Source organism: Saimiri boliviensis, chromosome 1, assembly GCF_048565385.1.
Source record: "Saimiri boliviensis isolate mSaiBol1 chromosome 1, mSaiBol1.pri, whole genome shotgun sequence".
In the NCBI taxonomy this organism is placed as follows: domain Eukaryota; kingdom Metazoa; phylum Chordata; class Mammalia; order Primates; family Cebidae; genus Saimiri; species Saimiri boliviensis.
In genome coordinates, this window is record NC_133449.1 from 141,458,236 (window position 1) to 141,483,375 (window position 25,140).

General features: G+C 41.5%; 1 protein-coding gene across 2 annotated transcripts in view; it reads left to right on the plus strand.

Annotated features, from left to right (window-relative positions):
- SNTB2 (syntrophin beta 2) overlaps positions 1 to 25,140 on the plus strand; it is a 135,022-nt gene that overhangs the window by 40,739 nt on the left and 69,143 nt on the right. For both annotated transcript variants that reach the window (XM_039477691.2, XM_074405468.1), the window contains exon 2: positions 19,718 to 19,931. In XM_039477691.2, coding sequence (XP_039333625.1) covers positions 19,718 to 19,931 — 214 coding nt within the window. The remainder of the gene's footprint in view (positions 1 to 19,717; positions 19,932 to 25,140) is intronic.

A 25,140-nucleotide genomic window follows, 5' to 3' on the forward strand; every position in this document is an offset into this window, starting at 1 on the left:
GGTAACAAGAGCGAAACTCCGTCTCAAAAAAAAAAAAAAAAAAAGAGAGAAAAGAAAATTACCAAGTGTTTAAAGACATGGAAACTTGGAGGACTTTCTGGTTCCCAAGTGGTGACTCTGACTGGATGTTCAGGATGGAGTGGTTGCTGACCCTTTGAACACAGCTATTGTGCTGGGTTAATACTGTATTTCCGTCTATAGTTTATCACTCAGGGTGCTGATCTAAAACAAACCATCCGGTTTATCCAGCTAGTCCAGAACATATCCATTTAGCAACAAAAATACGGATAGGGATTTCCTTGCACTTGAACTGCTACAGTTTTTTTTGTTGTTGTTGTCTAGTGGAAATTTTGTTGTCTAGTGGAAAAACATTAGTAAGTTTTTATGTAAGTATTTTTCAGTTATTTTATTTGATGCTGTTACATCCAGTTATGTGTAACATTGTATTTACACCTCTATAGCATTTATTATGTTTTGCCTTATTATAATTTCTACTTTATTAGTTGGCCTATTTTAGGGGACACATGTCTTCCTTTTCTTCCTCAACTAAACAACCTGAGGACAAGATTTGTATATCAAACATTTTAAAGATCCCACATGCTTTGCACATAGGAGAGAGTTGTTGAAAAGGGGGGGAACATTATAGCTCTTTTTTGTTTTTGGAGATGGAGTTTCGCTCTGTCACCCAGGCTGGAGTGCAGTGGTGTCATCTCGGCTCACTGCAGCCTCCACCTCCTGGATTCAAGTGATTCTTCTGCCTCAGACTCCCGATTAGCTGGGATTACAGACGACTGCCTCCACATTTGGCTAATTTTTGCAGTTTTAGTAAAGATGGAGTTTCACCATGTTTCCCAGGCTGGTCTCAAACTCCTGACCTCAGGTGATCTGCCCGTCTCGGCCTCCCAAAGTGGTAGGATTATAGGCATGAGATGCCTGGCTTATGGTTCTTTTTGTTGTTGTTGTTGTTTTGACAGTCTCACTCTGTTGCCCAGGCGGTAGTGCAATGGTGCGATCTTGGCTCATAGTAACCTCCACTTCCTCAGCCTCCTGAGTAGCTGGGAATACAGGTGCCCGCCATCATAACCTGGCTAATTTTTTTATTTTTGTAGAAATGGAATTTCACCATGTTGGCCCCGCTGGTCTTGAACTCTTGACCTCAGGTGACCCACCTGCCTTGGCCTCCCAAAGTGCTGAAATTACTGCCGTGAGCTACCACGTCCAGTCTATGGTCCTTGAGAGTGAAAAAACAAAACAAAACAAAACGTTGTTTCCTATCATTTGTGCTAGGGATAGATAAAAGCCTACTTTTGGGGTTTGTGAGGCAAGGACTGACTTTTTTTTTTTTTTTTTTTTTTTTTTGAGATGGAGTTTCGCTCTTGTTACCCAGGCTGGAGTGCAATGGCGCCATCTCGGCTCACCGCAACCTCCGCCTCCTGGGTTCAAGCAATTCTCCTGCATCAGCCTCCCAAGTAGGTAGGACTACAGGCATGTGCCATCATGCCCAGCTAATTTTTGTATTTTTAGTAGAGACGGGGTTTCACCATGTTGACCAGGATGGTCTCAATCTCTTGACCTCGTGATCCACCCACTTCGGAGGACTGATTTTCTAATAATAATATTTTAATTCATTATTGACTCCTTATGATAAGATTTCATTCCTCTTTCTTTCTTGCTTTTTTCTGAGACAAGATCTCCCACTGTCATACTCGAGGTCGGTGGTGGGATCATGGCTCACTGAAGCCTTGAACTCTCAAGCTCACGCCATCCTCCCACATCAGCATCCTGAGTTGCTGGGACTACAGGCATGTGCCACCACACCAGGCTAGTTTTTAAATTGTTTTGTAAAGACAGGGTCTTGCTATATTGCCCAAGCTGGTCTTGAACTTCTGGGCTCAAGCAATTCTTCTGCCTTGGCCTGCCAAAATGCTGGGATTACAGGTGTGAACCATGTTGCCTGGCCCTAAGGTTATGTTTTTATGTTACTGCAGGAGCAAACTGCTCATTCAGAAGCCATTTGTTTAAACATGTAATTGTTTTATAAGGAGAATTGCTTTTATGGCAGATTTGTTTTAATAAGAAATTTAGCCAAATTAACCCCTCAGCAGATAAGATTATACATATAGAGTCTATGTGACAACCTTCAGTATTTGGAGAGAGTGACCATATCCCAAATATTCATAAGCACATAGTGGTGCTGACCAAGGACCTTTTATTAAAATAGTTGTAAGAATCCTTAATCTAGAGCAATTAGCAACAACATTTAACTGAATTATGTTACTCATGTCTATGCCCAGCTTTTCTGGAGATACCTTAATTATCATGTCCAGATATTCTTTAAAGATATAGTACATAATAACTTCACTCTGTAGGTTATATTCAGTGCCTAATGCCTTTCAGACCCTTTTAAACAGTTTACTTTTATTAGTTAAGCTTCTTTAACATCTCAATTACTTGGTAAAGTTAGTATTAGGGTTGGTATTAGAATTTCATAGATTATGGTCAGGCATGATGGCTCATGCCTATAATCGCAGTACTTTCGGAGGCTGACCAGTGTCATCACCTGAGGTCAGGAGTTCCAGACCAGCCTGGCCAACATGGTGAAACCCCATCTCTAATAAAAATACAAAAATTAGCGCCGGGCGCAGTGGCTCAAGCCTGTAATCCCAGCACTTTGGGAGGCCGAGGTGGGTAGATCACGAGGTCGAGAGATCGAGACCATCCTGGTCAACATGGTGAAACCCCATCTCTACTAAAAATACAAAAAATTAGCTGGGCATGGTGGCATGTGCCTGTAATCCCAGCTACTCAGGAGGCTGAGGCAGGAGAATTGCCTGAACCTAGGAGGCGGAGGTTGCGGTGAGCCGAGATCACGCCATTGCACTCCAGCCTGGGTAACGAGAGCGAAACTCCGTCTCAAAAAAAAAAAAAAGAAAAGAAAAAAGAAAAAAATTAGCCAGGTTTGGTGGTGCATGCCTGTAGTCCCAGCTACTTGGGAGGTTGAGGTGGGAGGATCTCTTGAACCTAATTGGCAAAGGTTTCAGGGAGCTGAGACTGCACCACTACACTCCAACTTGGGTGACAGGGTGAGACTCCATCTCAAAAAAAAAATTTTTTTATAGATTATAAACAGATTTTAAAGTGAAATTATTTGTCCAAAATAACAAAGTTTGTAATTGGTAGAACTAGAATTCAAATTTGGATCTGTTCAGTTTCACATCCTTGACTCTGTCCACTATACTCCTGCCAAAGCATATTTTATTAATTGTGTACATACAAAATATATGTATACATACACACTAAATATACACATAAGTGCCTACAACCCTCAAGCATAGGCCTGTGTACCTTTCACACTTTATCTCATTTAATCCCCCACAATAGCACTTTAAGGGTGTATGTTTTGCAAACGAGAAAACTGAGGCTCAGAGGTAATCGTCAAACCTCCCAACTGATAAACATAATATCAAGACTTGAGCTGAGGTTCATTTCATTTTAAAGCTTGTTGCTGTGCATTAATGATTTTACAAAACATATCCAGAGGGCATCAACTGTAAGTTAATGTAAATTCATTGTCGGGTACAAGATACAGATCTATGGCAATTCCATACTGATACCCCCTTATTTTTTCAGTATTTACTGAATAGTGACTCACCTGACATAGTTGTTTTGCTATTGAATCTATTTCTGAAATTACTTTTCTAATAATTTTTTTCATTATTATTTGATGGCACTTTATTAATTTATTATTTAGTAACAGGATCTCACTCTGTCATTCAGGCTAGAGGGCACTGGCACAATCAAGACACTGTATGTAGCCTCAGCCACCCAGGCTCAGGTGATCCTCCCACCTCAGTCTCCTGGGTAGCTAGGACTACAGGCACGTGCCACCACACCTGGCTATTTTTACGTATTTTTTGTAGAGATAGGATTTTGCTATGTTTCCTAGGCTGGTCTTGAACTCCTGGGCTCAAGTGACCCATCCTCCTCAGCCTACCAAAGTGCTGGGATTATAGTTGTGAGCCACCAGGCCCTGCCTGAATTTTTTATTTTTAAAATTTTTAAATTTTACTTAAGTTGGTGGGTCTGATATGGAGGAAGCTGCCTGAATTTTTTTGAGAAACGGGGTCTCACTCTGTCACCCAGGCTGGAGTGCAGTGGTGCAATAATAACTCACTTTAGTTTTGAACTCCTGGGCTCAAGGGATTCTCCTGCCTCAGCCTCCCGAGTAGCTGGGACTGCAGGCATGTGCTACCATGCTTGGCTAATTTTAAATTTTATTGTAGATGCATGGTCCTACTATGTTGCCCAGGCTGGTCTCGGACTCTTGGCCTCAAGAAGTCCTCCCTTCTTGGCCTCCCAAAGTGCTGAGATTACAGGCGTGAGCCACTGCATCTGGCCTGATGGCAGGTATTTGAAAGTTAGCTTTATAATAATTTATTACAGAGCACATGTTTATTATAGAAAGTTCATTATAGAAATGCTTAATTTCTAAAATATAAGTTCCTGTAATTGCACTCACAAATATAACCACTAATAGCAAATTGACATATTTTCTTGAGCACTTTATTAACATACTGATTTATATATACTTTTTAAAATATATAAAACTTAGAGCTTGCTTTAATCACTTATCAATAACTCTGATACCCTTAATTTTATAGTATGTGAGTCTTTTTTTTTTTCCTTTGAGACAGAGTCTCGCTCTGTTGCCGAGGCTGAAGTGCAATGGCTCCATCTCAAAAAAAAAAAAAAAAAAAGAAATATATACTTTATAAATGACCAAGAACTAGTTTACCATATAGTATCAGTAGTTAAAGAAGTTTACCAAGGAGAATTTATACAGTAGATAGTCAAAGCCCCAAATTATTTCAGTCTTGCTTGTTATTCTGCATTTGTATATATAAAAGCATGAAAGCTAATACTTTTGTATAAAAGTAATAGATAGTCATGTTAGACTTTGTTGAGCCCTAAAAAATATTAGGGCTTTTTTTTTTTTCTGCCAGTTTGTATAAATTCATTATAAAAGGCTGTAATTTTTTTTTTCTTTTTGAGATGGAGTCCGAGCTTCGTTACCAGGCTGGAATGCAGTGGCTCGATGTTGGCTCACTGCAACCTCCTCCTCCTGGGTTCAAATAATTCTCCTGCCTCAGCCTCCCGGTAGCTGGGACTACAGGCATGTGCCACCATGTCCAGCTAATTTTTGTATTTTTAGTAGAGACAGGGTTTCACCATGTTGGCCAGGATGGTCTCCATATCTTGACCTCGTGATCTTCCTGCCTTGGCCTCCCAAAGTGCTGGGATTACAGGCATGAGCTGCTGCACCCGGCCAAAAGGTTTTAATTTTTAAATCCAGAAATTTTAATTGCTGGGGACAAATTTCAGAGCTGCATTATTTTTTGGTTTATTTGGACTTATTTCACTATAGCTCAGAGGTTTAAAATTATACTTGAATTCTCCTTGTTATCCCAGTAGTAATTTGAGATTTTCAAAAAAGGATATTTCTCCTACTTATATTGATTTGGACCAGAGTTCAGATTGAAACAGAGAAGGAAAGATAGATAATGAACTGAATTGAAAATTCCAAGATCACCATAACACAAGTCACATCTTAGAAATCTGGAAGACACTACTGCTTCTGAGGGCATGCTTGGTTTTCTTGTTGAGGACTTTCCCCCCCTCATGCCTAGCAAGAGGAAAGTAACTAATGTCACAGAAGTAAATGACAAGGCAATAATGGGAAATTAAGTATGACTTTAGATATGCTGGTACATCAAGAACTTAAATTCAATTTGTGTGAGATATGAGGTTCTGGTTACTGTCCTGTAACTCTTCACTGTTACCACACATCACCCCTCCCAGTTCTTCAGACAAAATAAAAGCATAAAGAGACATGGACTTCCTGCTTTTAAGTAGAAGAAAATAATAATATCCTGCATTTGTTGAGACAGGAGATCAAGATTGGGTGGGCATGTATACCATTTTTTACCTATTTAAATAGCAAGGGTTATTTTAAGTGAGATTACTTTATGTTGGCAAGTGTAGTGACATGGACATGCTTATATACTGCTAGTGGGAGTATAAAAATGATACAGATTTTGCAGGAGAAGCAATTTGGCAATATTTATCATGATCCTTAAATATTACTTTGACCCAGTAATTTCTCTGTTGAAAAAGATGTTCGGTGTAGTGTTAATTAAACTAAATTCCCTAGTCAGGTGTGGCGGCTCCGTATTTGTAATCACAGCACTTTGGGAGGCCAAGGCAGGAGGATCAGTTGAGGCCAGGAGTTCAAGACCAGCCTTGGCCACATAGCAAGACCTCACTGTCTCTGCAAAAAATAAAAAAAATTTAGCCAGGTACAGTGGTACACACCAGTAGTCCTAATTACTCAAGAGACTAAGGCAAGAAGATCCTTTAAGCCTAGGAGTTTGAGGCTGCAGTAAGCTATGATTGTACCACTGCACTCCAGCCTGGACAACAGAATGAGACTCTGTCTCTTTTTAAAAAAAAGAAAAACAGGGCTGGGCGTGGTGGCTCACACTTGTAATCCCAGCACTTTGGGAGGCTGAGGCAGGTGGATCACAAGGTCAGGAGTTGAGACCAGCCTGACCAACATGTTGGAAACCTGTCTTTACTAAAGATACAAAAAATTAGCTGGGTGTAGTAGCAAACATCTGTAATCCCAACTACCCAGGAGGCGGAGGTTGCAGTGAGTTGAGATCATGCCATTGTACTACAAAGTGGGCTGCAGGGTGAGACTCTGTCATTAAAAAAAAAAAAAAAAAAAAAAAAAAAAGCAGGATGACTCACGCCTAGAATCCCAACACTTTGAGAGGCCGAGGGGGCAGATTGCTTGAGCCTAGGAATTCAAGAGCAGCATGGGCAACCTGGCAAAACCCTGTCTCTACAAAAAAGATACAAAAATTAGCTTGGTATGGTGGCGTGCACCTGTAATCCCAGCCACTAGGGAGCCTAAGGTGTGAGGATGGCTTAAACCTGGGAGGTTGAGGCTGCAGTGAGCTGTGCAGCGTGGGCAACAGAGTGAAATCTTGTCTCAAAAAACACCAAAAACCTAAGTGCCCAATAATTAGGGAATGCCTAAATAAATTATGGTAAACACAATATGGAATGCTATATAGCTATTTTTAGATGATACTTGTGAAGAGTTTGTATAACATGGAGAAATGTTTGTTCTTTTGTTAAGTATGGGACTAAAATGTCTGGAAGAAAATATAGTGTAATTAGGAATTTTGTACGTATTTTCTTTTCTTTTCTTTTTTTTTTTTTTTGAGACGGAGTTTCGTTCTTGTTACCCAGGCTGGAGTGCAATGGCGCGATCTCGGCTCACCGCAACCTCCGCCTCCTGGGTTCAGGCAATTCTCCTGCCTCAGCCTCCCAAGAAGCTGGGATTACAGGCGTCCGCCACCATGCCCAGCTAATTTTTTTGTATTTTTAGTAGAGACGGGGTTTCATCATGTGGACCAGGATGGTCTCGATCTCTTGACCTCGTGATCCACCCACCTCGGCCTCCCAAAGTGCTGGGATTACAGGCGTGAGCCACCGCGCCCGGCCCTTCTTTTTCTTTTCAATATTTCCAGTTTAATTATCTAAAAGGAAGGAATAAGGCCAACCAATAAAGATTAGCTTTAATGGCTGTTCTCAGACAACTGATAAGGAAAGGAGCACAACCAGAGTATGAAGATGCAGAAAACATTATGTGTTACACAACTTGGTACACCATGCCCAGCTAATTTTTGGATTTTTAGTAGAGATGAGGTTTCACCATGTTGGCCAGGCTGGTCTCGAACTCCTCACCTCAGATATTCCACCTGCCTTGGCCTCCCAAAATGCTGGGATTATAGGTGTGAGCCCCTGCACCCAGCCCTCAACTTGGTTATTTTGTTTTGTTTTGTTTTGTTTTTTGAGACGGAGTCTCTCCCAGGCTGGAGTGTGGCATGATTTTGGCTCACTACAGCCTCCACCTCCTGGTTTCAAGCAATTCTCCTGAGTTTCAAGCCTCAGTCTCCTGAGTAGCTGGGATTACAGGCACATACCACCATGCCTGGCTATGCTTTTTTTTTTTTTTTTTTTTTTCTCAAGATGGTGTCTTACTCTGTCACTCAGGCTGGAGTGCAGTGGTGTGCCTCAGCTCACTGGAGCCCTCACCTCATGGGTTCAAGCGATTCTCCTGCCTCAGCCTCGTGGGTAGTTGGGATTACAGGCACACGCCACCATGCCCAGCTAATTTTTTTGCATTTTTAGTAGAGATGGGGTTTCACCATATTGGCAAGACCGGTCTCAAACTCCTGACCTCAGGTGATCCACCCATCTCGGCCTCGCGAAGTGGTAGGATTACAGGCATGAGCCACCGTGCCCAGCCTTTAACTTGGCTTCTGATGAGTAGTTTGGAACATCTTAGCCAGTTTTAATTTGATGTAGAATAGGTGAATGGGGGTCTTCCCTTCTTGTTCACTTCCTGGGCCTAGAACTATCCTAAGCGTAAGTTAAGTGGTATTTCAAAACCCCTGTAGTGTATATTCATATTATAGAAACAACATTGAGTTAAGTAACATCTTATTCAAGCATTAGCCAGTGTGATTGCCTTTGAGAACACTGGGCTGTTCTCAGTAGTTTCTATATAGACGGAGAAAGGAGGATTTTTTAGGAGACTTTAATCACTGTACAGTAAATGTCCTTCAGAATACCTGTGAGAGTCCTAGAAATGAGACCAAAGTGGGGCAGGGGGAACTAAAAGGAAGGGAAAGAAAGAAAGAAAGGCAGGAAGTAGGGAGCAGAAAGAAAGAAAACAAAACAAAAAACCCTGGCACCAGTATGACAGCTTCAAACTGCTGTGTCCCCAGGGCTAACAACATAGTACCAGGAATTTTTTTCTCTGCTTTCAGGCCTATAATGAGGAAATTTCTCTCTGACCAATATCAGGGGCACGTCAGCTGCTGTACTAAGTTTCTTCAAATATCCTGGAATTGTAGTGAGTTTTAACCCATTAGCTACCACTTCTACAACTGTTCTTGGAGTTATGTGGATGCAGTCCCATTAGATATATAGAATTATTGGTTTTTCTGTACTAGATCTTAGTATTTCGCATTACATTTGCATTAGGATTAGTAGAAGTGGAATTTGAGATGTGCTTTGGAAAATGGGTATGATTTGGACACATGGAAGTGAAAAAATGAGGGAATTGATATAAATAAGGACACAGGAAAAGTCAGAATATACCTTTCTGCAAATAGTTTACTGGATTTTGGTGACCTGTGCTTATGCTTGAAATCTTTTGAGGGGTTTTCTTGTGCAAGCAGTTTAGTAAGATATATGAGGGGACAGAAGAAAAGAGTCAGTTGGAAAGATTAATTTATACGGAAGACTTTACATTCCTTAGGCAATAGGAAACCTTAGAGACTCCGAAATCGGGAATGGCCTGATATGAGTTAGGGTCTAGGACAATCAATCTGGCAACCTTGTGTAAAGGAACGAGAGAAGGGAAGAGGGTGTGGGCAAGGAGATCCATTAAGAAGCTAGTACAGACACAAAGAGACAACTATCGTATGAGTCCACCTATGTGAGGTACCTGGAGTAGCCAAACTCATGGGACAGAAAGTAGAATGGTAGTTGCTGGGGCCTCCAGAGGAGAGGAAAACAGGGAGTAATTGTTTAATGGGTATAGAGTTTCAGTTTGGGAAAATGAAAAAGTTGTGGAGATGGCTAGTGGTTGTGGTTTCCCAACAATGTGAATAATTAATGCCCTGAACAGTACGTGTAAAAAAAAAAAAGGTTAAAATGGTAAACTTTATGTCATGTATATTTTACAATTACAAAAAGAAGAAGAAGCCATTACAGTGGCTGGGTTATCCAAGGCATGTTGGCAGTGGGAAGTGAAGGGAGTAGATAGGCTAGAGAACAATTTCAGAAGTGGTTTGGCACCTGATTAGATGTAGTGGGTAGGGACAAGGATTGGTCTGCAAAGGTTTAGGGAAGCATTTTCCAAACCTTGTTTGAACATAAGAATTAACCACTTGGACAACCTTTAATACAGAAGAGTGTGCTTCCCACTAGGCTAACTATGGTACTGGTTTAGATCCAGTATGGTGAGAGAGATGATGATGCTAATCCTAATAACTACAAGAGTGAGCACAGGAATAGGGGATAAAGGATAATGAAGATTAGTTCCTGTTTGGATATGCTAAATCTGAAGGATGGCGCAGCACCCTGGTGGTGGGATTGGGGCCAATAGGAGATATTGGTTCTAGAGAGCTATGTCAAACTAGAGATCCAGCAGAAAGTTGACAGGGATGAGAAAATAAAGTGAGAAATGCTAAAATCAGAGACTTAGGGAACACCTAGATTATAGGGATAGGAGGAGAAAAAAGGCACTTAAAAAATAAATGGCAGGCCAGGCGCGGTGGCTCACGCCTATAATCCCAGCACTTTGGGAGGCCGAGACAGGTGGATCATGAGGTCAAGAGATCGAGACCATCCTGGTAAACATGGTGAAATCCCGTCTCTACTAAAAATACAAAAATTAGCTGGGCATGGTGGCACATGCATTAGCTGGGCATGGTGGCACATGCCTGTAGTCCCAGCTTCTCAGGAGGCTGAGGCAGGAGAATTGCTTGAACCCAGGAGATGGAGGTTGCAATGAGCCGAGGTCGCACCATTGCACTCCAGCCCGGGTAACAAGAGCAAAACTCCGTCTCAAAAAAAAAAATAAAAATAAAAATAAATGGCCAAAAAGAAGGAATACAAAACAGCAGGTAGAGTGCATTGTCTTACATGTTGGAATGGTGGAGCATAAGGATGGAGAAAGGGCTTTTGGATTGGGTAAGAAAACATTGATGACCCTTTAGAATGCTGTTTTATTCAGAAGAGATTTAGGAGTGAAAGGAGAAAATAGAAACAATAAGCAGAAATTGTTTTGTTTTGATTTTCAAGGAATGGTGAAGGGAGGGAAGAGCCAAGTCTGGATTAATTAGGTCAAGGGAGGGCTTTTTCAGTTTGGATGAACTTGGTACTATTTTAGGACAGTGTTTCTATGGAGCATTTGTGTTTTGTGGATCTCCTGCTTCTCTCCGCCTTTTCTTCTCAGCCCTTTGATAGTGGAGTGTCTGCTTCCTTAACCATACTCACTTCCTTGCTTGTACTGGAAGTCTTCCATGTACTGGAAGGGTACTTCTAGGTCTGCTCCTTCTCTATGTGCTATCCGTCCCAGGATGCTGACCTGCATGGACAACATCAGCAAACTTCCTTGGCCTTTGGTTTTTGTTGGGTTTGGCCAATGTAGAGCCCCAATAGGACATTGGGGGGCAAAAAGGAGGAGGGTGAGGTTGGAGCATTCATCCCCTTGGCACCCAATCTTCAGGTCACTGCAATCTGGCTGAATTGACTGAAGGTCACTGCTCCTCTCACGTCAGTCTCTATAGGGCTCTTTTCTTCTGAGTTTGGTATTTACTTTCTTTCCTAGTTCCTTCAGGCTTAAGTGTGGAAACAGCCCTGGGATACCACACTCTATTTTCCCATGTGGTTTCCCTGCAGTCTGCATACATCTTCATAAGTTGTCCCTTTATTAAATCCCTTACTATCATTTCCTGCTGGTATCCTGACTGATCCAGTGATCTTTTTTTTTTTTTTTTTTTGAGATGGAATTTCGCTCTTGTTACCCAGGCTGGAGTGCAATGGTGCAATCTTGGCTCACGGCAATCTCCGCCTCCTAGGTTCAGGCAATTCTCCTGCCTCCGCCTCCCAAGTAGCTGGGATTACAGGCACACGCCACCATGCCCAGCTGATTTTTTGTATTTTTAGTAGAGACGGGGTTTCACCATGTTGACCATGATGGTCTCGATCTTTTGACCTCGTGATCCACCCGCCTTGGCCTCCCAAAGTGCTGGGATTACAGGCCTTTGGTTTTTGTTGTATCGGGGCCACCGCTCCCGGCCCGATACAGTGATCTTACCCAGTTTCATGGCATTAAATAGCAACCATATGCTAATAGCTCCCAAATTTATGTTTCTAGCCTAGACTAATTTCCTGAACTGCAAACTTACACATCTAGCTGCCTGCTAGACTTGATTATCTAATATATGGCTCAGGTTCCCGCTCTTTCTTCTAAACCTGTCAAGGGCAACTCTGTCCTTCTAGTTGTTCAGGACAAAAATCTTGAAATCATCCTTGAATCCTGTTTTTGTCACCCCCCTATGTAATCTGATGTAGAATCTGACCACTTCTCACCACCTCCGCTCCTGTCCACCTGGTCCCACTCCCATCATCTCTCATCTCTGATAACCTGCTGGCTGGTCTTGTTGCTTCTGCCTTGGCCTTCTTTCATTCTGTTTTCAACATAGTGGTCACTTGCTTCTGAAAATCTCCCAATAGCTTCCCATTTCAGAATAAAAGCCAAAGTCCTTGCCGTGACCTAAAAGGCCCTACATAGTCTGCCTCTCACTCAGCCGCATTACTTTTGTGATTACATTGTCTACTCTGTCTCCCTCACTTACTCTGTCTCCCTCCAGTGACTCTGGTCTTCCTTACTGCTTTCACACTGTCTACCTGGCTGGAATGCTTCTCGATATTTACATAGCCAACTCCCCCATCTCCTAAAGTCTTTGTTTGATATCTTCTTAATGGCTTACCCTAACTACCATATTTTAAATTACGAACTGACACCCCTGGCAGCATTTTCAATCCCTTCCCTTGCTGTGTTTCCTTTTCCCATTACACTTAACATCTTCTAATATAATTTGTTATTTACTTATTTTATTTTGTAATTATCATACTGTAAAACTGACCTTTTTCCCTTAAGATATACAGTTCTATGAATCTTAACACATGCATAAATTCTTGTAACTGTAACCACAATCAGGATACAGGATCGTTCCATGGTTTTAGAAAACTCCGTTGTGCTATCCCTTCATAATTATATCCTTTCTCACCCCTAACCCTTAGAAACCACTGTTTTTTTGTTTTTTTGTTTTTAGTAAAGACAGGGTCTTGCTCTGTTGCCCAGGTTGGAGTGCAGTGGCACAGTCTTGGCTCACTGCAACTTCTGCCTCCCAGGTTCAAGCAATTCTCCTGCCTCAACCTCCCGAGTAACTGGGATTATAGGCATACACCACCATGCCCAGCTAATTTTGTATTTTTAGTGGAGATGGGGTTTCACCATGTTGGTCAGGCTGGTCTCAAACTCATGACCTCAAGTGATCCGCCTGCCTTAGCCTCTCAAAGTGCTGGAATTACAGGCATAAGCCATGGCACCTGGCCAGAAACGACTGAATTTTTCATCATATAGTTTTTTCTTTTCAGTAATGGGATCATATAACTTGAGACTGGCATAATGCCTTTCAGATTCACCCAGGTTACTGAGTTATCAATAGTTCATTCCTTTTTATTTCTGAGTTGTATTTTATTCTGTAGCTGTATCATAGTTTATCCATTCACCATTGAAGGAAATTTGGGTTGTTTCCAGTTGTGGCACTTAAGAATAGAGCTGCTAAGAACATTAGTGTACAGGTTTTTATGTAAATGTAAATTTTCATTTCTAGAATTTCATTAAATTATTAATTACATAAATTATTTTTTACATATTTTATTCACTGGCTAATTATTCTATGTGCCTAAAACAGTTCCTGGTATACAGTAGGAGCTCAATAAATTAGTAAATATGCTATGTTATTTTAAAATGAAGAGGGATAGTGAAATCAGAGTCACTCTGAACTCATTCAAGGTTCATGTTGCCAAACTCTAGATTGCAGTCTACTCAAATCCCAAAAGGCCAGGAGACTTACGCTGAAAGACACCTGCAATTGAGAATGTAAAAAGCTTTTTACTTAAAGCAATTCCTTCCTCATGTTTTTGTGGTCATCTATCAGGTTCCTGACTTGAGGGAAGAGCTTGGGTTGAGGTTGAAGAGAATCTGCCTAAGAGAATACTTTAACAGTGATGTCAACATAATTCATTTCTATGACAAATGCACAGCCAGATCTTCCACCCTGAGAATAATCCAGGAACAAACTTACTTGCAGAAGCAGGGGAAATAACGTGTTACCAACTTAGTTTCACTTAAACTCATAGTAAAGATCACCATTTGGAACATGGGAAAGGTAAGAGTTAGAGATAAAGAAGAACATAATGAGTGAAGTTGATGTTTATAAAAGAAGTTGATCTGTTAATCCAGAAATGTGTGTTTGCAGACATAGGCTGTGTCTGCCCTATGAAGTAAGGTATCTTTTTAGATAAGCTGTTTTTTTTTTTTTTTTTTTTTTTTTTTTTGAGACGGAGTTTTGCTCTTGTTGTCCAGTCTGGAGTACAATGGTGTGATCTTGGCTCACTGCAACCTCTGCCTCCTGGGTTCAACCAGTTCTCCTGTCTCCACCTCCCAGGTAGCTGGGATTACAGGCACCTGCTACCCCTCTTGGTTAATTTTTGTATTTTTAGTAGAGATGGGGTTTCACCATCTTGGCCTGGCTGGTCTCCAACCCCTGACCTCAAGTGATCCACCTGCCTTGGCCTCCCAAAGTACTGGGATGACAGGCATGAGCCACCGCACCCAGCAGCGGTCTAGATAAGCCTTAAAAAGCCAGGCTGGGTGCAGTGGCTCCTGCCTGTCATCCCAGCACTTTGGGAGGCCCAGGTGGGCAGATCACTTGAGGTTGGGGTTTGGAGACCAGCCTGGCCAACATGGTGAAACCCCGGCTCTGCTTTAAAAAAAAAAAAAGGGAAAAGAAAAAAAGCCACTTAACAGGCCAGGTGCAGTGGCTCATGCCACTGTAATCCCAGCACTTTGAGAAGCCAAGGGGGTTGGATCATTTGAGCTCACCAATTAGAGACCCCGCTGAGCAATATGGCAAAAATCCTTCTCAACTAAAAATACAAAAATTAGCTGGGTATGGTGGTGTGCACCTGTAATCTTAGCCACTCAGTAGGCTGTGGTGGGAAGATGGTTTGAGCCCGGGAAGCGGAGATTGCCATGAGCTGAGATCACACCATTTCACTTCAGCCTGGGTGATAGAGCCAGACCTTATCAAAAAAAAAAAAAAAAAAAAAAAGCCACTTAATACCGTTCAGTTTAAAATCAGATGCTGCCGGGTGCGGTGGCTCAAGCCTGTAATCCCAGCACTTTGGGAGCCCGAGGCGGATGAATCACGAGGTCAAGAGATGGAGACCATCCTGGTCAACATGGCAAAACCCCATCTTTCCTAAAAATACAAAAAATTAGCTGGGCATGGTGGCGCGAGCCTGTAATCCCAGCTACTCAGGAGGCTGAGGCAGGAGAATTGCCTGAACCCGGGAGGCGGAGGTTGCGGTGAGCCGAGGTTGCGGTGAGCCGAGATCGCATTGCACTCCAGCCTGCCTAACAAGAGCGAAACTCCGTCTCAAAAAAAAATAAAAATAAAAACAAAAAAAAATCAGTTGCTGCCTCATGCCCCAAACATGGAACTCTTTGTAACCTTATGCATTAGAGCTTAGAATGCACTAAGAATCAGTTGGATTTTGGATCCCATCCAGTGCATTATAGTTTTTGAAAGCGCAACAAGATTTCAGTTTACATTTCTTTCATATTTAAAGTTTGAGCAAGAGGCTGGGTGTGGTGGCTCATGCTTGTAATCTTAATGCTTTGGGAGGCTAAGGTGGGAGGCTTGCTTAAGGCCAGGAGTTTGAGACCAGCTTGGGCAACATAGCGAAACCTTGACTCTACAAAAAATTTAAAAATTAGCCAGATGTGGTGGCATGTGTCTGTAGTTGCAGCTACTCAGGAGGCTGAGGCAGGATCACTCAAGCCCAAGAATTTGTGGTTACAGTGAGCTATGATTGTACCACTGCACTCTAACTTGGGGGACAGATTGAGACCCTGTCTCAAAAATTAAATTAAGATAGAGTTTGAACAAGGTTTCAGAATAAATTTTCTTTATTTCTTAAATAACTTTTTAAATTAAATACTGTGGACTTAGAAAAAATTTAAATATACAGAATGACATAAAGAAAAAAATGCAATCCTTCACCTATATATAAGCACTACTGATATTTTGATTAAGATCTTTCCAGACATCTTTACAGGTACATGTGTACAGTGCATGTATGTGTTTTGTCACTCTAAAGAAGAAAAGGGATCCCAGTAATGCTTTTGGGGTGGGAGGAAACCCCGTTTCACATTTAGTAAAAGGAATACATGAATGGAAGAAAGAAAATTAGCTTCAGCATCTAAACACTCAAAACAGTTTGTAAACATCTGTTTCATTAAATATTTTGAGGATTATCTTCAACTATCAGGAAAAACGAAATATGTGGATTCTGAGTTGAACTGAAAGCGCCAAGTGGGGGTGTAAAGACTGCTTATCCAGCTGCTTGTCCAGGTTAAGGCCTTAACACAGTACTGAAACAGAAGACGGTTAACTTTTCACTATTCCCAAACCTCAGGTAGAATAGAAACAGATATCTGTCCACAGCTCTTTAGCTATTATGGATGGCTAATTAGATGCGGGTATGGACTACATTGCGGTCAACTCAGATAATACTCATTACTCTTTTAACAAGGTAATACATAAATTGTATATGTATGTTTGTTTTTGTTTTAGGATGTATGTAGTAAGCAGTTCAGTGATGCTACTGTGTGATTGAATGAACTTCTGAGTAGATCATTAAGGGTTCTTTTCTAACCACTATAATATTCAAGAGTAGTCATTTAGAATGTCTTTAATTTCCTCCAGTTGGTAGCCCAATAGTGTACTGCCTTAAATGTTCAAAAAGTATGCCTCTGCCATTTGCAGTAACTGGAAACCTTAGGAATTTCTGCCAAAGCTGTTCAAAGCACAGAGCTGAAGTATGTATTGAAATGCCTGAGTCGGCTGCTCAAGGGGTATACTGACTGCACTCCTGCTGATTTTTCTAGGGTAAAAAAACCTCCTTGGTGATCCAAGGCAACTGGCTTTTACTTTCTCTGCCCAGAAGCACATGTATTTTAACTATGCACAAAAAGCACAAGATAAATGCTAGCACTGGAATTGTTACATTTTCTATTATTACATTTAATTTCAGCATTTTAAAATAATGTATAAGAAAATAACTCTTCTACTGATTACCATTAATTTTTTTTTTTTTTTTTTTTTGAGACGGAGTCTCAGTGTGTTGCCCGGGTGGAGTGCAGTGGTGTGATCTCAACTCAATGCAACCCCCGCTTCCTGGGTTCAAGCAATTCTCCTGCCGCAGGTCCTAAGTACCTGGGACTACAGGTACACACCACCAAGCCCAGCTAATTTTTGTATTTTTAGTAGAGATGGGGTTTCACCATGTTGGCCAGGATGGTCTTCATCTCTTGACCTCGTGATCCACTCGTCTCGGCCTCCCAAAGTACTGGGATTACAGGCGTGAGTCACCATGCCCGACGACCATTAAAATTTTTCAACTCTTCTTTAACTTTCTTTTTTTTTTTGAGACGGAGTTTCACTCTTGTTACTCAGGCTGGAGTGCAATGGCGCGATCTCGGCTCACCGCAACCTCCGCCTCCTGGGTTCAAGCAATTCTCCTGCCTCAGCCTCCTGAGTAGCTGGGATTACAGGCACACGCCACCATGCCCAGCTGCTTTTTTGTATTTTTAGTAGAGACGGGGTTTCACCATGTTGACCAGGATGGTCTCGATCTCTTGACCTCATGATCCACCCACCTCGACCTCCCAAAGTGCTGGGATTACAGGCTTGAGCCACCGCACCCGGCTTCTCTAACTTTCTAACTTAGGGAAGGAAAAAGAAAGATACCTACTGTAATCATTGAATGTTTACTATGTGCCTGAAATTTTTATTTGCTTAGTGTTACTTCCATTTTATAGATGAGGACCTCAGAACAGTTAAGTATAGTTACATAGCTTTGAGTAGTGAGCACAGTTAGGATTTGAACCAGGTCTTCTTGATTCCAAAGGAATCTCATCATGCTGTAGATTAAGCTATAAAAGACTATTAAGCTATAAAAGACTATCATCAACTTTATTAAACAAAAACAAACCAAAGTGCAGCATGATAAGCATAATATACTACCATATGCATGATCAGATATACATGCACGTATATGTGTGTTTTTATTTTTTTTTTATTTTTTGAGACGGAGTTTCGCTCTTGTTACCCAGGCTGGAGTGCAATGGCGCGATCTTGGCTCACCGCAACCTCTGCCTCCTGAGTTCAGGCAATTCTCCTGCCTCAGCCTCCTGAGTAGCTGGGATTACAGGCATGCGCCACCATGCCCAGCTAATTTTTTTGTATTTTTAGTAGAGACGGGGTTTCACCATGTTGACCAGGATGGTCTCCATCTCTTGACCTCGTGATCCACCCGCCTCGGCCTCCCAAAGTGCTGGGATTACAGGCTTGAGACACCGTGCCTGGCCTATGTGTGTATTTTTATACATGCTTAACATATCAGGGTATCTCTTTGAATGGTTGCCTCCATGAATAGACACAGAGTAGCTAGAAATTGGTATTTTTATTATAAAATTTTAACACTTGAGTTTTGTTTTATGTGCATGTATTACCTATTCACAGGAGAAACTGTGTGCACCACTGTGCCCAGCCAGTTTGTCTAGTTTTTGAAACAAGAACACCATGCCTCAAGCGACAGTAATTGTAGTCATGACTGAAGTAAAAGAAGTATTTTATGAGTTTTAAAATTGAACTTAAAAATCCTTTTTATCTGCTGAAAGCTTGATTTTCATTAGGGGCTAATTAATGGAAATAGAGTATTTGAAACAAGCAAGGGGGATCAGTTGAGTTGGCTTTGTGCTTATCAGATCATACCTTATCTTGAATATACTTTATTTTTGCGCTTGATTTTAAGAACTGTAATGACCTGTTTACTTAGCTGTCTCTCCTACAAAGCTGGGCATTCCTTGAGGGATGGTATCCATACCTCATCTGTCCTTGTATCTTTACTGGCTAGCCTAATTCCTGATACTTGGTAGGTAGCTAATAAAAGTTGCCTTGAGTTGAATGGAAATAGAAATACTTAGCTTAGTATAGGGAGGAGAGAGAAGAGAAAAATCTATCTTCAGATAATTATAGAGTTCTCATGTAGAAGAGAGATTAAGTTTGTTCTGTATGGCTTCAGAAGACAGAGAACCAATGGGTAGAAGTATCGAGAAGTCTCTAAAGGTTGAGTTATCTAGAGCCTAGATGGCTCTGTCTCAGAAGGTACTGAATCTTTCTTTGTATCATGGGTTATACAAAAAAAGCAAAAAAGAAAAAAGGAAGGTACTGAGTCTATCTCCAAGGTATTCATGGCTCTTTAACTTAATCCCCCCACCCCACCACCCCACTGTGTTTGTTTGTTATTAAGGCAGAGTCTCGCTCTGTCTCCTAGGCTGGAGTGCAGTGGCATGATCTCAGCTCACTGCAACCTCTGCGTCCTGAGTTCAAGCAATTCTCCTGCCTCAGCCTCCTGAGTAGCTGGGACTACAGGTGCGTGCCACCATGCCCAGCTAATTTTTTGTGTTTTTGGTAGAGACAGGGATTTACCATGTTGACCAGGCTAATCTTGAACTCCTGACTGCAAGTGATTCACCCACCAGCACCTCCCAAAGTGCTGGGATTACAGGCATGAGCCACCCATGCCACCCGCACCCAGCCATTTCCCCTACTCTGTTATAGATATAGCATGTATGTGAATACGTTACTTATCATTTATTATAGGAAGCAAAATTACTAACCTCCTTCTTTGATTTTGTTGTTCATAGTCAAGTTCATCCGAGAAGTAACGCCATACATCAAGAAGCCATCATTAGTATCAGATCTGCCATGGGAAGGTGCAGCTCCCCAGTCACCAAGCTTTAGTGGCAGTGAGGACTCTGGTTCACCAAAACACCAGAACAGTACCAAGGACAGAAAGATCATCCCTCTCAAAATGTGCTTTGCTGCTAGAAACCTAAGCATGCCGGATCTGGAAAACAGGTGAGCTGTACCTAACAAGAACATCATACCTACAACTTTACAAGCTTAAGGACACGTTCAATATTATATGACTCTGTTAACTAAATTATACAGAGGAAAACATCAGTCTGAGGTTACAGATGCATTTTTGGGCTTCCATATTTTAAATTATTCCACATATATATACATGTATTTGTGTAGAAAAAATTTTGGGCAGACACACAAGCAGCTGTTAATGGGTTATCCCTAGGGCATGAAATAAGATTAAAGGGGAGAAAGCAAGAGGTGGCATCTTCTCTTTCTTTTATATATTTCTATAATGTTATTTTTTCACTGTGAATATGAATTACTTTGTAATTGAAACAAAGTATTGCTAAAGAGTAATTTAAAAATACCTCCTTAGATGGAATTTCCTTATACTGAAGGTAGTATAGAGTTAGAGATCTGCATTATGGTTCTGGCTAAATCAACCAGCAGTGTGACTCTGGCAAGTTAGTGTCCCTTGACCTCAGTTTCCTCATTTGCAAAATGAGAAAATTAGAATGGATAATTTTTTTTTTTTTTTTTTTTTTTTTTTGAGACGGAGTTTCGCTCTTGTTACCCAGGCTGGAGTGCAATGGCGCGATCTCGGCTCACCGCAACCTCCGCCTCCTGGGTTCAGGCAATTCTCCTGCCTCAGCCTCCCGAGTAGCTGGGATTACAGGCACGTGCCACCATGCCCAGCTAATTTTTTGTATTTTTAGTAGAGACGGGGTTTCACCATGTTGACCAGGATGGTCTCGATCTCTCGACCTCGTGATCCACCCGCCTCGGCCTCCCAAAGTGCTGGGATTACAGGCTTGAGCCACCGCGCCCGGCCTAGAATGGATAATTTCTGATGTCCCCCCCAGTTCTATAATCATATGTGTTCTGTAACAAATTAACTTTGTGTTCATTAACTCAGTGAAGTGGCACTGGTAGACTGAATGTTAGGGTAGAGATAGCTATCTCTCCCTACAAGGCTGAGCATTCCTTGAGGGATAGGATCCATGCCTCATTTCCCCTTGTATTTTTACTGGCTAGTCTAATTCCTGACACTTGGTAGGTAGCTAATAAAAGTTGATTGAGTTAAATGGAAACAGAAATACTTAGGTTAGTATGGAAATACTAAGTATAGAAATAGAAATAGTATGGAAATAGAAATACTTAGGTTAGTATGGAAATAGAAATACTATGGAAATAGAAATACTTAGATGGAGTTTTGCTCTTGCTTGTGCTCAGGCTGGAGTAAAGTGGCACGATCATGGCTCACCACAACCTCCGCCTCCCAGGTTCAAGTGATTCTCCTGACTCAGCCTCCCGAGTAGCTGGAATTACAGGCATATGCCACCATGCTTGGCTAATTTTTTTTTTGTATTTTTAGTAGAGACGGGGTTTCTCCGTGTTGGTCAGGCTGGTCTTGAACTCTTGACCTCAGGTGATCCACCTGCCTCAGCCTCCCAAAATGCTGGGATTATAAGTGTGAGCCTCCATGCCCAGCCTAAAATAAGAAAAGTCTTAACTGACTATTATGTAAACACATTTTGAGAATTATATTGTGATATATTTGTATTGTTGGCTTTCTTTTAAAAGTTCAAGACATTGTAGAGATTTCTTTGTGCTACTCATAGATTTATTTCTGAAAGGTTGTGTGTATGTTGAATCATGTAAGTGCATCATAGCCTGATCTTTAAAGAAATTTTATATTCTTTCCATGAAGTGAGAATTTAATTTGCTCTGGGTGAGGGGGCTCAGGCCTGTAATTCTAGCACTTTAGGAGGCTAAGATGGGTGAATCACTTGAGGTCAAGAGTGTGAAGCCAGCCTGGCTAACATGGTGAAACCCTGTCTCCACTAAAAATACAAAAATTACCCAGGTGTGGTAGCAGGCGCCTGTAATCCTAGCTACTTGGGAGGCTGGGGCAGGAGAATCACTTGAACCTGGAAGGCAGAGGTTGCTATGACCCAAGATGGTGCCACTGCACTCCTGCCTGGGTAACAGAGCGAGACTCCATCACACACACACAAAATAACAATAATAAATAAAAAGAAAATAAATAAATAAGCAAATGAGATACATTTGAGCCAGACATGTTGGTGGCTCACACCTATCATCCCAACACTTTGGGAGGCTAAGGCAGGAGGATTGATTGAGGCCAGAAGTTTAAGACTAGCCTGGGCAGCATAACAAGACTTATTTCCACAAAAAAAAAAAAAAGAGAGAGATAGATTTATATAGAGTCCTTGGTCTGTTAATCATGGGATTTTTTTTTTTTTTTTTTTTTAATGTTAGGGACATAGAGAATTAGATAGAATAGAGAAACAATGTAATGAAGAACAAATTGCAACTACATTTGTCAACTAGCTGTCAGGCTGAGAAAAGAACAGTCGATTTTGTTATAAATCATTTCTTTTTTTTGTTTGTTTGTTTGAGACAGGGTTTTACTTCTGTCACCCAGGCAAGTAGGGTACAATGGCATGGTCTCAGCTAACTGCAACCTCTGCCTCCTGGGCTCAACTAATTCTCCTGCTTCAGTCTTCCAAGTACCTGGAACAAAGGTACATGCCACTGTGCCCAGCTAATTTTTGTATTTTTTGTAGAGACGGTGTTTTGCCACATTGCCAAGAGTGGTCTCAAAACTCCTGGGTTCAAGCAATCCACTCACTTAAGTGTTGGGATTACAGGCATGAGCCACCATGCCCAGCCATAACTCATTTCTAAGAATGGGTACCAATAGTGCTGCTCATGTAGATGGGTACTGAAGAAAAGGCAAAACATTATAAAGTTTCTATAGAAACCTGGAGTTGTGGGAGTGGGGAAATAAGGAAGGAAGAAGATGATGTGACTTGGCTGTGCTAAAAGTTGTGCTATTTCATCATCCACTAAGGATTGAAGTCCAATAACCTTGGTCTTTGTTAAAACTTGGGTGCTGAATTCTCTTTGACATATTTATATGCTAAAGACATTTAGGTCGGGTGCACTGGCTCATGCCTGTAATCCCAGGACTTTGGGAGGCTAAGGCAGGTGGATCACCTGAGGTCAGGAGTTTGAGACCAGCCTGACCAACATGGTGAAACCCTGTCTCTACTAAAAACACAAAAATAAAAATAAAAATAAAAATAGCCAGGCATGGTGAACCATGCCTGTAATCTCAGCTACTCAGGAGGCTGAGGCATGAGAATAACTTATGAGAATAACTTGAACCCTGTGGGGGTGGAGGTTGAAGTGAGCCGAGATCACACCATTGCCCTCCAGCCTGGGCAACAAGAGCAGAACTCTGTCCCCCCCCACCCAAAAAAAAAAAAAGCCATTTGGTGATGGTCACATGTGAAATAGATCTTCAAAACCAAATGTAGAAGGCAGTTTGGGGCTACAAGAGTTCTACTGTTATATCTTCCTTTTTAGTAAATGGTCAGTCTACTTGATCATAGCATACTATATAAGGAAAGGTCTTAGATGAGCCATGCTAGTTCTGAGATTCTCAGTTTTAATGCTGCAAAATAACTTGTTTCTAATTTTACTTAAGATATCAAAATTTGGCTGGGCACGGTGGCTCACACTTGTAATCCCAGCACTTTGGGAGGCCAAGGCAGCAGATCATTTGACATCAGGAGTTTGAGACCATCCTGGCCAACGTGGTGAAACCCCGTCTCTACTAAAAATACAAAAATTATCCTGGTGTGGTGGGGCACACCTGTAATCCCAGCTACCCAGGAGGCTGAGATAGGAGAATCACTTGAACCTTGGAGGCGGAGGTTGCGGTGAGCTGAGATTGTGCCACTGCACTCCAGCCTGGACAACAGAGCAAGACTCTGTCTCAAAGAAAAGAAGAAAGATAACAAAATTTGCAAATGATTTGCTTTTTGTAAAATATAAATTGGAAGAAATTCAACGTTATTCCGATGATGATACCACTTTTACTTGCTGCATTTGCATGTCTTTTTACACATAAAGAAAAGCAGTAAGATTACAAGGAGTTGGCAAAAAATATGCATAACTTCAGCTATACTCATGGGAATGTGAACTTCTATATGTCTTGGCAGAAAAAATGTACAAAACCGTTGACTAACTGGACCTCAGCTATGAGAGAAGATAGAATTTAGGAAGATAGGCTTCATAGTTTTGGTCAAACTTTTTGTTTTCCACAAGCCTTGCATTTCCCTTGTATAAACTAAGATTATAGGAGGATTAAATAAGACAATAATTGTAGAATCTCAAGTTATTATAGGCATTGTTAATGTTCTTGTGATATTAAATAAGTTCCTTAATTTCTCTGTCCCCCTGTTTTCTCTGTCTGTAGGATGGATATAATAATGTCTGCTCAACTCTACACTTTAGAACTACTTTGAGAATAAATAATATCTATAAAATAATTTGGGGCCAGGAGCAGTGGCTCATGCCTGTAATCCCATCACTTTGGGGGCCCAAGGTGGGCGGATCACTTGAGGCCAGGAATTTGAGACCCTGTCCCTACTAACAATAACAAAAAATTAACCAGGCATGGTGACACACACATGTAACCCCAGCTACTCAAGACGCTGAGGCACAAGAATTGCTTGAACCTGGGAGGTGGAGGTTGCAGTGAGCTGAGATTGTGCCACTGCACTCTAGCCTAGGTGGCAGAGAGATTCTGTCTCAAAAATAAAAATAAAATAAAATAATAAAATAACTTGGAGCTCATTGGTCCTTAAATTTATCTCAGCTCTGTTAAAAGAAATATCTATTTGTTTGTCTGGTTTATTTATTTATTATTATTTTTTTGAGATGGAGTTTCTTTTTTTTTTTTTTTTTTTTTTTTTTTTGAGACGGAGTTTCGCCCTTAACCAGGCTGGAGTGCAATGGTGCGACCTCGGCTCACCGCAACCTCTGCCTCCTGGGTTCAAGCAATTCTCCTGCCTCAGCCTTCTGAGTAGCTGGGATTACAGGCACGCACCACCATGCCCAGCTGATTTTTTTTTGTATTTTTAGTAGAGACAGGGTTTCACTATGTTGACCAGGATGGTCTCGATCTCTTGACCTCGTGATCCACCTGCCTCGGCCTCCCAAAGTGCTGGGATTACAGGCTTGAGCCATTGCACCCGGCCTGAGATGGAGTTTCTTTTGATCTTGTTGCCCAGGCTGGAGAGCAGCGGCGCAGTCTCAGCTCACTGCAATCTCCGCCTCCTGTGTTCAAGCGATTCTCCTACCTCAGCCACCAGAGTAGCTGGGACTA